The 14,911-nt window shown below is 46.0% G+C and overlaps 1 protein-coding gene across 4 annotated transcripts in view; it reads left to right on the plus strand.

The window, feature by feature from the left end:
• The window catches only part of Lef1 (lymphoid enhancer binding factor 1), a 112,904-nt gene that overhangs the window by 74,848 nt on the left and 23,145 nt on the right, over positions 1-14,911 (plus strand). For 2 of the 4 annotated variants that reach the window (XM_021195607.1, XM_029537794.1), the window contains exons 4-8: positions 1,254-1,386; positions 6,143-6,233; positions 7,816-7,899; positions 9,794-9,916; positions 11,290-11,452. In XM_021195607.1, the coding sequence (XP_021051266.1) occupies positions 1,254-1,386; positions 6,143-6,233; positions 7,816-7,899; positions 9,794-9,916; positions 11,290-11,452 (594 nt within the window). The remainder of the gene's footprint in view (positions 1-1,253; positions 1,387-6,142; positions 6,234-7,815; positions 7,900-9,793; positions 9,917-11,289; positions 11,453-14,911) is intronic. The other 2 variants (XM_021195608.1, XM_021195609.2) reach the window with 1 other exon arrangement.

Genomic DNA, 14,911 nt, shown 5'->3' on the forward strand with positions numbered 1-14,911 from the left:
GGATGGTTATGAGCCACCATGTGGTTGCTGGGATTTGAACTCCGGACCTTCGGAAGAGCAGTCGGGTGCTCTTACCCACTGAGCCATCTCACCAGCCCACGTGTATACTTTTATATGTGTGTATATATGTGAATATGATACATATGTGTTATATATACACATATCATGTATCATATACATATGTTTGTGTATACATATATACATACGTATATGATACATAAAGTATGGGTTTGTTCATTTTTACATGTGCCTGTGCTTTTCAGTGAGTGATGGAGCTCTTCACTTTGGCTGGACTGGCTGGCTAGCTCCAGGACCTGGCTATCTCTTTTGCCTGCAGGCCTAGAATTACAGTCATGTTCCACTATGAGGATTTTTCCTGCAGGGCTGGGATTAAAGTCATGTTCCACTATGAGGAACCAAGCTTAGGAGGGTGCCATGGTTATATAGCAAATAATGTCACCCACCGAGCCACCGTCTCAACCCTGTTGTTGTTGTTTTCAGTGTATTTGTTCGTTTCTGTAGCCCAGGCTGGCCTCCAGCGTGCCTTCCTTCTGCTTCGGCCTCTTGAGTGCTGGGACCACAGGCATGAGCCACCGTTCCCTGCCGATGTCTGTTACAATGCATAAATAAGGCTAGCAATTTAAAGTGCTGTTTCAGACTGTTAAATTTGTGTTGTGAAGTTACATGCAAGGTTGGGAGTCCTTGTGGACTCCAGAGGAGCAGGGGGCAGCTGAGAGCAGTGACAGCATCTGACACAGCAGCAAGATCAACAAACTGTCAGAGCGCAGACCTGAAGGATATGCTAAGGCACTACGGGCTTATAAATTATCAGTCTGTGCCGATTGTGTTGTTTGGGGTGGCAATATTTGGTCAGTAGTCTGTTCAAAGGACAAGTTTTTTATTGAATGGTATCTTCTTCTAGCTAGATGTGTGATGAGTGGAGAGCGTATAGATGACAGTAATTGCTCTATTGGCTCTTTATCAAAGAGGAAGTAAGGAGGGGATGGGAAGGGCGTGTAACACGCGTGTGCAGAGGTTCGGGTCATGTGAAGCATTGTGGCCAGAGAACCTCTGCAGGCTGCCAGTGACATCCCCGACAGTCTCCTTGTGGGACATTCCTGACCTTGGGCATTTGCGTGGAAGCACTGGCATCTTTGCCTTGGCTTCCTTGTCCCTTAATGACTGCCTCCTGTTCCTGCATGACGTTCCCCCAGACTGCCATATTAACCATTGGCCTTGTGGTTACTTTGCAGTCAAATAAAGTGCCGGTGGTGCAGCCCTCTCACGCGGTCCACCCTCTCACCCCCCTCATCACGTACAGCGACGAGCACTTTTCTCCGGGATCCCACCCGTCACACATCCCGTCAGATGTCAACTCCAAGCAAGGTAAGTGCCTCCGGCCTGCCCAGGCCTCTGTTGTCAACCAGGTAGCCATGTCTCACAGGCTCGGGTACCATTCCAGGTTAGCCGGTGTCTGCCCCCATGGGAGTCCAAATGCACCTGAAGATGCTTGCGTACAATTGGCTGCAGTTCTTCAGAAACCCATACAAATTTGTTGGTGCTTTAATTTTTCACAAAAACAACTACCCAACAACAACAATAATGAAGCAGAAGAAAAGTATAATAATACTGTCCTGTTCCAAGTGACAGGCTTCAAAACGCCTACATGATATGCAATACAAGCCAGTAGGTTGTGCAAACGGTAAAAGCTTCAGTCCCTGCCATTTATTCACTAAAGTATCCACGTGGGGATATGCTTTTCCAGTCCCAAGTCTCCATGCTCACTGAATAAATGTGAGCCCCAAACTTAACCACTTATCTCCATCCCTTTACCAACAAACTAAGGCCATGAGTCTCGTGGTCTCGGCAAGTACAGCACACTAACAAAGATTCTTCTCTTCTACCTCACAGCTAGGAAACTGGCTCTCACCCCTCTCCCCCCATCTGAGAAATCGAAACGTGATTTCTCTCTCCTCCACATTGAGTCTAGAACAGTCCCTTTCCACTGAAAGGGGGAACTTTACAGATTCCCCTTGGCATATCTTCTTTACCAGGAGAGCTGCTTGCGCCCTCCGGGTCAGTTTTAAATAACATCAGGGTTATTCAGACACAGACACTGTAATGCTAGGACGGCAGATCAATTGACGTGCTTCCCGAGACAACGACTAAGTGAGTCGTGGGGGTGGTGTATGCATCGTGGGTACAGGGCCCACGGATAATGTACAATAAGCCAACGATTTCATTATGCATTCCATTTAAAAAATGTACAAAATTGTTCATTTCTGAATATTTCCCATTTATTACTTTAGACTTCAGCTCAGCAGGGAGAACAGAAGCTGGGACTTGGAGTGGGCGTGGGGAGGTGACTCCCGTGTAAGATGTTGGCGACTTTGAAATTTTTTCTTTAAAGATTCATTTAATTAATTAATTAATTAATGGATATGTGTACACTACCATTGTTCTCTTCAGACACACCAGAAGAGGGCACCAAACCCCCATTACAGATGGTTGTGAGCCACTATGTGGTTGCTAGGAATTGAACTCAGGACCTCTGGAAGAGCAGTCGGTGCTCTTAACCACTGAGCCATCTCTCCAGCCCCACTTTAAATTTTTTAATCAAATTTTGGCTGTGCTGGGGATCAAACTTGGGGCCTTGCACATACTAAAACAACACCCCAACACTGATCTACATCGCTAGCCTCTTGATAATACACACACACACACACACACACACACACACACACAAGCATACACACACATACACATACACACACACACACANACACACACACACACACACACACAGTAAAGCAGGAAGTTTTTGCTTCAAGAGTTATTTTTTTCAGCCTCTTTGGGTTTCTTTGTTCCGTTTTATTCCTACCATGCAAATCTGTCCTTTTTAATGTCCCATCCTCAGTTTATATATTATAAATAAAGTGCAAACCCATCTCTGTCTAGAGACAAAAGGGCACAGTTTCAGTTTGCCTTCTCTGCATCAGTGCCAGGGTCCGCTTGTTCTTCATTTGCAGAAGAACACATTGTGTGAGGGCTGAACAAACTTGAAACGCTTGGGTTTTGCCTGTGGTAAGCGGGGGCCTGGACAGAGAGTTCTCGAGTCTCTCAGCCTGGGGCCTGTCCTCTCAGCATAGCTTGTCAGTCCTGGCTTGCACAAACAAGATTGGGATCCAGCAGGGCTTTGGACAAACCTAATGGAAGGCCCAATAAAAGACAAGAAAGAGCCCAGCGTGCAGAGGCCAAAGCATGCCTTCTGCCCTCTGTTCCTCCGTGGATGACCTCTATTGACAGTGTAAAGAGTGTCTGGGTCCACTTGGGTTTCTGCTGTTTACCACTTAGCAGTCAATCACCAGAGGCCCCAGGTCCTTAGGTTAAATAGAACACTTCCTCGAACACTTGGGTTTGAGTAGAGCCCAGGTATGGCTGTAGACAAGGTAAGAAGGATGTTGGCCCGGGAACTGGGCATGTAGCTTGGTGACAGGACATCTGCGGAACCTGTGAGATTCTGGTGTTTTGCTCTGGGTTATTTCATTTGTTGTTAATGCTGGGGATGACACAAAACAAAAATCAAGGCCACTATCATGTTCTCCATGGTGAGCAGGAGTGTCTTCAGGCTGTCTCCAGAGGGGGCCATGATGTAAGCTGTCCAGTGTGGGTCGCAATCTCAGAGCAGGTCTAAGATATACATATTTGTAGACTGTACCACTATGAGTGATAAAACTGGAGAATTAAATTCTCAGCTATCAAAAAAAAATAAATTCACTAAATGGGTATTATTACTTTTGTTTAAGTTTTGGATGAAAAGGTGTGTTCTGCATTCTGCTTGAGCACTTTGGAACAGTCACTGTTTAAGAGAACAACACACTGCTGTTGAGTGTTTTGTATCAGAAGAATTCTTGGACAGTTTAGTTTTGAACAATAGTTTATAGCCTACGGAATACATTTGGTTTCCCCTGTGTTCACCTGTCTGCCACTCCCCTCCCTTGGTTTGTACAGCTAATTTATTTTATTACTTCTCTGGACATGTTTAGAGACTAGACTAGTGGTGTGAGTGGTTACTTCTGTGCTTCCTTTAGCCTTTCTTTTCCTTTTAAAAATGGTGACTATTAGCCAGATGTGGTGGCGCACGCCTTTAATCCCAGCACTCGGGAGGCAGAGGCAGGCGGATTTCTGAGTTAGAGGCCAGCATGGTCTACAGAGTGAGTTCCAGGACAGCAAGGGCTACACAGAGAAACCCTGTCTCGAAAAACCAAAAAAAAAAAAAAAAAAAAAAAAAAAAGGTGACTATTACAGCTATTCGACCCACCATCTCTAGTTGTTTTAATGTGGGTATCCTGGTTTTAATTACATGTTTGTCCTGAGCGTCATGTACTTGATCACCATGAACCTCTGCTTTGAAAGTGCTCATTTACATAATACTGAGTTTATATAATTTCATTCTTTCATACTTTATGGTCTCCTCCCCAAACCTGAACAGACTCATTCTAGCTTAGCTAGAGAGACCAGAGCCACTGATGTCAATGTTCCTAGGAGGCTAGTCAGCTTTGTCTAGCTGGGGAAAACAATATTATGTCCATACAGTAGCCCCAGGCAGAAATGTCCAGAAAATAGAAACTGTCTTTGGGAACATTCTCTTTTATAAGTAGTAAGATTCACATTTCTAATGTTCTAAGTTGCTCTGGCTGTCTTTGGTGCGGGGCAAGGGTTGTTCGTTTGTTTTTAACTTGAACCTCCCAGAAGACGCGGAGATTTGAGGATTTGAGCATCTTAGGGTCAGGGTGCAAGCAACAAGTTGAAAACCTCACCAAAGCCCTGAAGCATCGACCTTAGTTCGCCCCTCTCTGTTCCCAGAAACAAGAAAAACACCCTAGGGACCGAATTTGGGGACCCACTTAGATGGGATCAAAGGAAATTAGTGTGTCTAAGCGAAACTGAAAAGAGATTTCAAAAGATTTTGAAAACAGCAAACTGTGCATTGGCCCGAGGCAGGAGCCCTATTGAGTACGGCACAGTGACCATTTTCTTCTAGTCCGTGCGTCTTTGGGTAAGAGCAGAGAGGAGGTTTGACCTAAATATGCAAGGAATATCAACACTCAAGGTGGCACACAAGTCTTTCTCCCACATTCAGGTCCTTTGGTAACTTAAGATCCATGAAGTCTATGGATGGGTTGAGTAATCAAACCTCATGCTATTTAAAGAGCCTCCTGGTATGAATCATAATGTAAATAGCTGATATGCAGGATATCTGACATGTGACACCCTCAAGGGGGGGGGTTCAACCCCCACCTTGAGAACCATTGCCCTAAATGGAAATGATTTTTGCAACCATGGTCATCTATGGGAAGCGACTTGCCTAGCTCTCTTCAGAAACAGTGCATTAAATTCCACATTTTCTTAGTGTGAATGTGTCTTGTCAGTTTTGTTCTCCCCTGTGCCTAAGGTGAGGTCTAAGAAGGGATGTCCTCTGGGACCGAGGATTAGGTAGGTTGCACAGTTGCAGGACACTGAGCTCCCAGGAGAACGCAAGCGCAAGGACCGATCTGGTGGCATTCTCCATTGCTGGAGACTACAGCTAATCCACAGCAGTGTGACCTTGGAACCCAGAGGACCAGCGCTGATGAGGAGCTTAGAGGGAGCGGAAATGGCAGCCGGGAACAAATGAATCATATCAAGTGTGACCACCATGGGGCTGAAGAGGATTCCTAATTAATCTTCCATCCTCCGAGGTCCCGTGTTTCCCCAATCTATGTGTCTGGAAGGGAACCTATGAAAATGGCAATTTCCCTAATCTTCTCAGGAAGGGCTGTCACTTGCCATTCTACACAGAAACAGTTGTCTGCCATTTTCTTCAAGTGAAATAATGAGAACAGGATAAATCATCAGGAGACTTGAGATGGGTGTGTCCTGGCAGTGTGTGCATTCCTGCATGGGTTTCTTAAGCTGCAGCTGTCCATCTGAAGACCCCATTCGCTCGGATGTCCACTCGCCCGATCTGATTGATAGACAGTTTCTATCTCCAAAATCACCAGTGACATGAAGCATTTTGTTGTTTTTTCTTTTTTCTCTTGCTCTTCCACATGACTGTCCCTAGAATATAAACACCGTACCTTTCTGTTCCCCTTAACAGGCATGTCCAGACACCCTCCAGCTCCTGAAATCCCCACCTTCTACCCCCTGTCTCCGGGCGGCGTTGGACAGATCACCCCACCCCTTGGCTGGTAAGAGCCTTCCTGTAGCCTTCAGCTGAGTGAGCATGTGTCTTTCCCCTTCCTACTCTTGGAGATTAGCTCTGTGTGCAGTAGCACTTGTGGAATGGAGGAGATTTTCCACCAACAAGCAAGGTGCTAACTTTATTTCATTTCAATTTGAAAGATTATTTTTTAAAAAAAAAAAAGGTAGAGACTTTGAAATGGATTGGATCCTTCCACTAATATGTGTAGAAAATGAATGCATAGCGTTTGCTTTGATGCTTATAGTTTTATGGATTCAATTTGTGGCTTTGGGCATCAGCTCTGTCGTGGGAAGCTGCCGCTCAGCGAGGCTTTTCTCTTCCAGTTTTTTTTTTTTTTTTTTTTTTTTAAAAACAACTCATATTTTTGAAACATGAACTTAGTCTCGCTGGTTAGCTACTTTTGCTTCTAAGTGACCAACTGAGACAAAAAACCCGAGACTAAATGAGAAATCAACAGAGCACACGCATCTCTCAGGTGTTAATAAGCAAGCACCAGGCTCATTTCAAGAGAGCAAGAAGTCTATTTTATTTAGGCACTTGATTCCCGTCAGACTCCGAATTCCAATATTTTGTCTCCTCTGTACTGGTTATTTCCAGAGACAATCCTACAGCTGCTGCCTCATCATTCAGTTCTTCTTGTTTGTTTTTATGAAGGTAAAGAAACTCCGTGCTGAGGAGTATAATTTTTGCAGTGCGTGGCTGTCCTGAGACAGCTTTCTCCTCCAGCTCCATGCCTGCTCCTCCTCAATTCCCCCTCGCTGCAACTGTCCTGCAAATATCTCTCCCGGTTGTTGGTTGAGCCTGCTCTCCCCATATCCCCTGTGTCCTGGCTTCATCTCTACGCCCAGACATCCTGGCATTTTTTTCCAGCAAGGCTAGGGATCCCACCCCACCCCCTCTATCATTAAGTCGCTCAGTCTGAGAGTTTAATTGATTATGTGTATATTTGAGTCCTAGCTCAATTATTCTGTCTGAACTTGGCTCCTCGGGAGCGATGTGCCTATGCTGTCTCTGGCAGCTGGGAGTAGAGATTGTAAGATAAAGACTGGACTGTGTGAGAGGGAGAGGGCCTTCTCAGGAGCAAAGTAACTGCAGAGAATGGGTGTGTATAGGGGGGAGGGGTGGGGCAGTATCTCTGCAATATGTATTTACTTTATGTAAATAGAACACTTGGTGCCCTTTCTGTTTCTAAATTCTCAAAGGTTTGGATAAGGAGTTGGCTAAGCTGCTTCTCTGAAGGGATAGTTTACCATTCTGTGGGCTGCATTATACTCAAGAAGCATTTTTTAAGTCCTACTTTGCATTAAAGGTGTTGGGTGAGGGACAGGGACAAAAGAACTGTTGGTGAGCCAGCCTGCCTTGGGAACTAAGGGGGGGGGGTGTTCTCCGAGGCCCCAGGGTGATTTGATGGTTGAGCTGTGGGCGGCTGAGGAAGGGAAGTGTGTTGTGTTGTAACAATGTTGGGGGTGGCTACCTTCCGACGCCCCCTCAGTCGTGTCACCCAACTCTTACTGCTAGCTGGTGACTGGTGTTTGTCATTGACGGGTTCCTCTCTTCTGTGACCTCAGGCAAGGTCAGCCTGTTTATCCCATCACGGGTGGATTCAGGCAACCCTACCCATCCTCACTGTCAGGCGACACTTCCATGTCCAGGTAGGTGGAGGTGGACCGCCCCGGTCGCTCCTCTGCTCTCTGTGCACACCCTGCCCGCCCCGCTTGCCTCTGGGCTGGCTGGCTTAGGAGCCCCATAACCCAGCCCCGCGTGTGTCTGTGCAGCGTGCCTGGCTCACACACTAGGTGTCACAGGGCACCAGCCACACCAGGAACCATTGCCACACCAGAATTCACTACCACCTACCGTGGGAGGACAAAGACCCCCCAGAGTGGACTTTAGAAGAGCTTGTTTGGATTTAGATCCCTGCTGGGCGGGGTGTGGGCGGGCTGAGCGGGAACCCTGAAAATGAGTTCTACAATTGCTTCCTTTGTGGAAACTTTTAAACTCAGTTTAATGAGGCCATGCCCCACAGCCCAGATCTGTCCTCCACTGGCCCTCGGCCTTTGCGGGGACGAGAGGACGGTGCCCACAAGCGGTCCGCAGGGTGTACGTCTTAGTGTGTGAATCAGGCCCTGTGTGGACATTTTGCTGCAAGTGAAGCTCTCTGGGGCTGCTCTGTGTGGCGCTTTTGCTTCTGGAAGGGATGCTGTGCCCCATGCTTGGTGTACTTGATGTGCACACAGCTTTGTGCTGTGTCATCTGTGTGTCCCATGTGGCTTTCTTGAGGAAGCCAGTATGTCACTGTGCCGGAAGTCAAATGGTGAGCTATTAACTGGTTGTGAATGTGTCTCTTCTTTTCTTTTTGTTTTTAATGTGGATTTGATGTTTATATAGTTTGTGTGGTAAATTTGAGCTCACACACACACACACACATACGCGCGCGTATGTGTGTGTGTGTGTGTGTGTGTGTGTGTGTGTGTGTATTTGTCCAGTGATAAATAAACCTAGATGGCTAGATTGGTTAATAATCTTCATTTTTTTAGCTTTTAACATTGAGAACTGAAGACAAAGATCTCCTTACAGGCATATAGCCAGCATCATGTATCTTTCTATTTAGCAGGGAGGGCAGCATTATTTGATCAAATGTTTGTATCTTTATCTCCTTAATACTTTAGACATTTGTTTCTGAAACACTAGGCACCCTAGCAAATGTCCTTTTCTCCTTTCCTGATAACAAACAAACAGAGAATGTTTTTCTTGTGAAATTAGCTTTTACTCTAAAGCACATTGGAAAGAAAGACCTCTCGTAGGCTTGTCCAGAGCTACTCAGTGTTTACTGAGATACGCCATTACCTGTTCTCACAGGGCATTTTCTTCCTTTGCCATGGCTGCTTGTGGATAGGCTAACGTTTTTGAATGCTACATTCTCCATTCCCAGGGGAAAGGCATTAGCAGGTGGAGATGCTGCCCGGGTACAGAATCTCCCTGCCTTAAATTAACCCTTGCCCTTAAATCCAGAGTCAGCTCTTCCTCAGGCCCCGTCTCGAAAACGCTGCTGTGTAGACGATCATTTTGGACAGTGAGAGAGAAAACCTTAGGGTCTGTGAGGTCTCTTCCCGCCCTTTCTGCCCATTGCTCCCTCTGACTTTGACGCCACAGCTGGCAGTATGTGCGATTTTGAAATGTGATGCCTTTGGTTGAATCTGAATAAAGTGTCATGTTTTCCGGTAATTTCTCTCAAAATTAAATTGAAAATTTTGTTGGAAAATTGCTTTGCGAGGAAACTGGCCCAGCTCCCCTTATCTTGTGCCTGCTGCCCTCCTGAGGAAGAAAGCTACTTTGAAAAAACTACAGGGAGTAATTATATTTTCCAGCTGAATACTGAAAGAAAAAAAAAAAAAAACAACCAGTTGTCATTCCAGACAGTAGTCAATACTCAGGAGTATGCAGATAGGGCTTCACTCATAGCCAGTCACAGTTAAGGAGCTGTCTTGTAGCTCTGCCTGGGTTTGGCCATAGCAGCCTTCTCATCTCTCTCATCTCTCTATACAGGTTTTCCCATCATATGATTCCTGGTCCCCCTGGCCCCCACACAACTGGCATCCCTCATCCAGCTATTGTAACACCTCAGGTCAAACAGGAACACCCCCACACGGACAGCGACCTAATGCACGTGTAAGTAGAGCCACTCCCCTCCCCCTTTCCTGTCTTGAAATTCCATGGGATTCTGCCTGGAAGATGCTGTCCCAGAGAACAGGGACTTGAATCTGAGACTGGAGAAGACCAGGGGAAATAACATTTCACGGGCACTCACCAGGATGGAGCAGGGTTCTGCATGCAGCTGCGAGGGATCCTGAAATGTAGAGCCCTCACCATCCCAGACTTTCCCTCAAGGAACTGAAACACTGGTAAGGGCAGTTATCCACATCGGAGTCCTCTGCAGCACAAGAATTCAAGGAGTGGCCACTGGCATGGAATCCCCTAGTGGCTCAGCATTGATTCAAAGTTTTAGAGCCAAGCTGTGATCCCTTGTTGTGGAAGAATAAGAAATGGTGCCCCAGGGCTGGAGAGATAGCGCAGAGGTTAAGAGCACTGACTGTTCTTCCAGAGGTCCTGAATTCAATTCCCAGCCACCACATGGTGGCTCACAACCATCTGTAATGAGATCCGATGTCCTCTTCGGGTGTGTCTGAAGACAGCTACAGTGCGCTCACCTAAAAGAAATAAATTATTGAAGGAAAGAAGGAAAGAGTGAAAGAAAGTAGGTGTGCCCCCTATTTAGAATTTATGTATGAGAGGGCTGGGCCAAGCAGTGTTGACAACCCATATGGCTTCCAAAAAATAAATTCAAAGAAGATACATATTTATGTTTAGTGAGAAGGGTCAAAATCTCTTTACGTCTGGGGAGCATGGCCAAGGGGAAAGAGCGTTGTGTTATACTGATGAGAACTTGAGTTTGGTCCCTAGTAGCCACGTAAAAAAGAGCCAGGGGCGGTGGCCCATGCCGATGTCACTAGGGAGACAAAGACAAGAGGAACCCCAGGATCTGCCCACCAGGCAGCCTCATGCCAGGGTTTCTAAAGTTTCTGAACAACCACTACTGATGTCAACTGAGGATCAACACCCAAGGTTGACTCCCCGCGTCCCCCCACCACACACACACACACACACACACACACACACACAGCTTTGCAAAGCGTCCCTTAATCTCCAACCCAAGAGTGAGCCTCCATTGCACCTGAAGAGGAATGACCACCCAGAGTTTGTGTCTAGCTTCTTTGAAGGTGACCAAGGGCCTCATCTTTGGGGCCCTAAATGGAGCTTCTTCAGAGTGAAGGAACCCGACTCCCAGTGTCACTGTGGAAATGAAGAAATCCCGGGGTTCAGTTGTTTGCAACTTTGGGTTTTCATTGGGTGAGGCTCTTCTTTGTGGTTGATGCTGTCCCAGGGGCTTCCAGAGAGCCAGGAGGGTCATCCTCACATGGATCTTCTCTCCCCTCTCTTCCCACCTCCTCCTGCCCCTTTCCCTAACTGCCACCACCTTTTAGGAAGCCTCAACATGAACAGAGAAAGGAGCAGGAGCCAAAAAGACCTCACATTAAGAAGCCTCTGAATGCTTTCATGTTATATATGAAAGAAATGAGAGCGAACGTCGTAGCCGAGTGCACGCTAAAGGAGAGTGCGGCTATCAACCAGATTCTGGGCAGAAGGGTAAGTCACGGCTGCCAGAGCATGGTGATGGCTGCCATAGCATAGCATGGCTTCTTTAAAATATGCTGAGACTTAGTTACGCGTCGAGTGGGGTGTGTGTGTGTGTCCTCACATGCATATGTGAGTGTGTGTGTGTTGTGTGCACACTTGTACACATACCTGCATGCACAATCATCAGGGAAGTGGTACCCAAGATACAATGGTAGTGTGCTATAAACAATGTTGACTCTGCTTGGAACATGGAAAGCTTTCCAGAAATGATGACCGTGTTTACTACCACAGTATTTATTTGTCTGTCGTGATGTTGGTAACAGTTGCTGAATAACAGTTGCCAAGGCCTTTACCTTCCTGGAGTATCATGCTTTGTGACACCCCCCCCCCCGAGTTACCTAATAAAGTGTGTATTAATCCTGGGGGTGTAATTAGCAAGGTGATATAAGAAAGACCAGCAGGGGCCAGCAGAGGAGCCTCTGAGGACGTTGCACTTATAAGACTAGTAGCAGTTAGTTGTGTGCATTTCCACAACTGGGGTAGTGGTGGGGGGTGAGGATTGGGAGAGGGCTACAGCAGGGCTTCCAGGAGACCAGCCCAGAGGAGAGAGGAAGCCACACCTTCCCAGGCAGAACCAGAGCTGTCGTGCTCTGAGACCCTAAGAGAATGCTAGCATCCAGGGGAGTCGGACTTCTGGAGATGCTCTCTGCAGCTTAAAGCCCACAAGTGCTGGTTCTGGGTTGCATTCTTCCTTTAACCCGTGTTGTTACCTTTACATAGCTCTTGTCTGTCATATACGGGAGTCCCAAACTCTAACCAGGCTGTGGGAACTCTGAAAATGCCCTTTCCAACAGCTATCCCAAAGAGTAGCTGTTCCTAACACGTCCTTTCCTGCAGGACTGAGTCAGTCTTAGCTTGGTATCTGTTAAGCTACAGAGTAAACTCAAAGGTTACATTTTTACTGACACTGCACTACATTTTATTAAGAATGCGTCATTTTGCCTGGCAGTGGTGGCGCATGCCTTTGATCCCAGCATTTGGGAGGCAGAAGCAGGCGAATTTCTGAGTTTGAGGTCAACCTGGTCTACAGAGTGAGTTCCAGGACAACCAGGGCAACACAGAGAAACCCTGTCTCAAAAAAACCAAAACCAAACCAAACCAAAACAAAAAGAATGCATCATCTTCATGCACCAGTGCTCACCCAGTGTGTGTGACAGCTTCTTAGTTTGTGACCTCTTTATATGGGTTTTGGCTTTTGTTTTTCTGTTTCTTTTTGTAAGTTCAGATGACGTGAGGGGGCTCTACCCACCCTTGGGAAGCATAGAGAGGATTGTGTGTTAGGTTGCATCAGTAACACTCAGTGCACCCAACTCATTCCACCGGAACATTCGGAAGACCTGCAGCTGAAGTCCTGTTCAGGAGGCCTGCAGCCAGCGCAGAACACAGAAGCAGGCCTTGAGTCACTGATTTCCACTGCAGAGCCTCAGCCCGTTGCCAGCTCCAATCTGTGAAGACGCCAAGCCAAGCTCTTGAGGGCAAGGCACAGGGACAGATTATAGTCTTTGGTGTTCCGAGCGTGATGTCCTATCTCCCTATGGATTCTTAAACACTTAATAACGATAATTACAGTGATTCCCAAGGCAGATCTCAGCAGAGGGGTGAGTCCATCAGCTTTGAAGGGCTCCAACGTTAAAAAGCCCAAAGGCTGGTGACCACTTTCTCTGACTCTGAGAGAGAGAGAGAGGGAGAGGGAGAGGGAGAGGGAGAGGGAGAGGGAGAGGGAGAGGGAGAGGGAGAGGGAGAGGGAGAGGGAGAGGGAGAGCAGAGGCAAAGAGAGGTGAGCGCTTTTTTCTTTTCTGTAAATTTCAGTTCGAATGCTTCTCTTAGCTCTTTCCCTCTTTGTCTTGGAGTCAGATGCCCCCTGGCCCTGCAGCGGGAATTATTTTCCTGCTCAAGAGGGTGAGGATGTGATCTTAGAGGATGTGATCTATGCTTCCTATTTTTAATGCACATTTCCAACAATTGCTACTTTCTCGGCTCCCTGACCGGTCCCCAGATCCAAGCATGTGTGTTTGAAAGGATGGTTCTCATTTGGGGGTCTCTCCCTGTCTTTGATTTAGTCACCTGTTTCTATTTATAGGCCTCTGGAGCTTTGATTAAGATCAGGTTTTCTGTCCTTTGAGCACTCCCCTCTGGCGGAGCCCTGCTTACTGGCTCTTTAAAGTTCTGGCTTTAAAAATCATGAAGTTTTACACCAGCGTGATTAGACTGCTTAAAAGTGGATCTTAAATTCATCCCGGAACATTTTATCTTTTGATTTTTTTTTTTTTTAAATTCATCTTTACTGTCTCTAGAATTGAAATGCCCAGTCATGTGAATGAATCAAAATTTTCTTAATAAATAGCAATGACACAAATCTTATTTTAAAATAAAATGACTTACTGGGCTATTGCCAGAGGTCTGTTTATTACAGCTTGATCGTTAGAATGTCTTAGCAGTCTCTTAAAAGTAAGCAAATGTTTCCCCCTATAACTTGACAATTCTTAATAATACAATTTGATTTTTTTTTTAAAGTATATTTTTCAGTAATCAAAGAGTTAGGAAAATGTTTTCTTTCTTTTTTATCCCCCCCCCCTCCCCCCCCGAGCTGAGGACCGAACGAACCCAGGGCCTTGTGCTTGCTGGGCAAGTGCTCTGTCACTGCGATAAACCCACAACTCCCAGGAAAATGTTTTCTTAGTCTTAGTTTCTTTCTGTGTTTCAGAAGCCCCAGAAATAAAGGCCATCTCTCTAGTTCTTAAAACATGTTTGTCTTCATTGCAAAACTCCAGTACTGTGGGGAACCTATCACATCAGTGTGCTAAGTGACCTGGGCTGGAGAGCCAGAGCTGGAGCTTTGTGCATTGGGAATTATCAGGGACTCAAGTCACTGTAAGCACCAGTGGCCTGCGTCTTCTTCCCTTACTGCTTGCCTGAGCAGTAAATACTGGCCGTTTGGAGAGAAGACGCAACTTCGCTTTGCATTTTTAGGAGTTAATTTTTATTTGTCATTCTAGATGATTTTTCCCTCAGCTTATGCCTCCATATGCTATATATAATTAGGCCAACATCCTCCTGTTGTCAAAGGTGATGGAGGGCAAAGGGTTCGTCAGAAGAGAAGAGGGACAGATGGAAAAGTGGCAGTCTTATTATCTTAGTCTCTTTTTCCTCTCTTCGCACAGCTTAGTGACATTTTGCATTTTGGTATTCATATTTATTTATCAGGAGAGTGAGTAAATATCAATGACCAATGATTTTTGTGTGTGTGTGTGTGTGTGTATATATATGTATTGTGTATGTGTTTATATAGTTTGTGTGTATATATGTGTGTGTGTGTGTATATATATATATATATATATATATATATATAGTATGTGTGTGTGTGTTTGTATATGTGTATAGTATCCAGTTTGTTTATGTATTGTGTAT

Source organism: Mus pahari, chromosome 4 (genome assembly GCF_900095145.1).
Source record: "Mus pahari chromosome 4, PAHARI_EIJ_v1.1, whole genome shotgun sequence".
Lineage (NCBI taxonomy): Eukaryota > Metazoa > Chordata > Mammalia > Rodentia > Muridae > Mus > Mus pahari.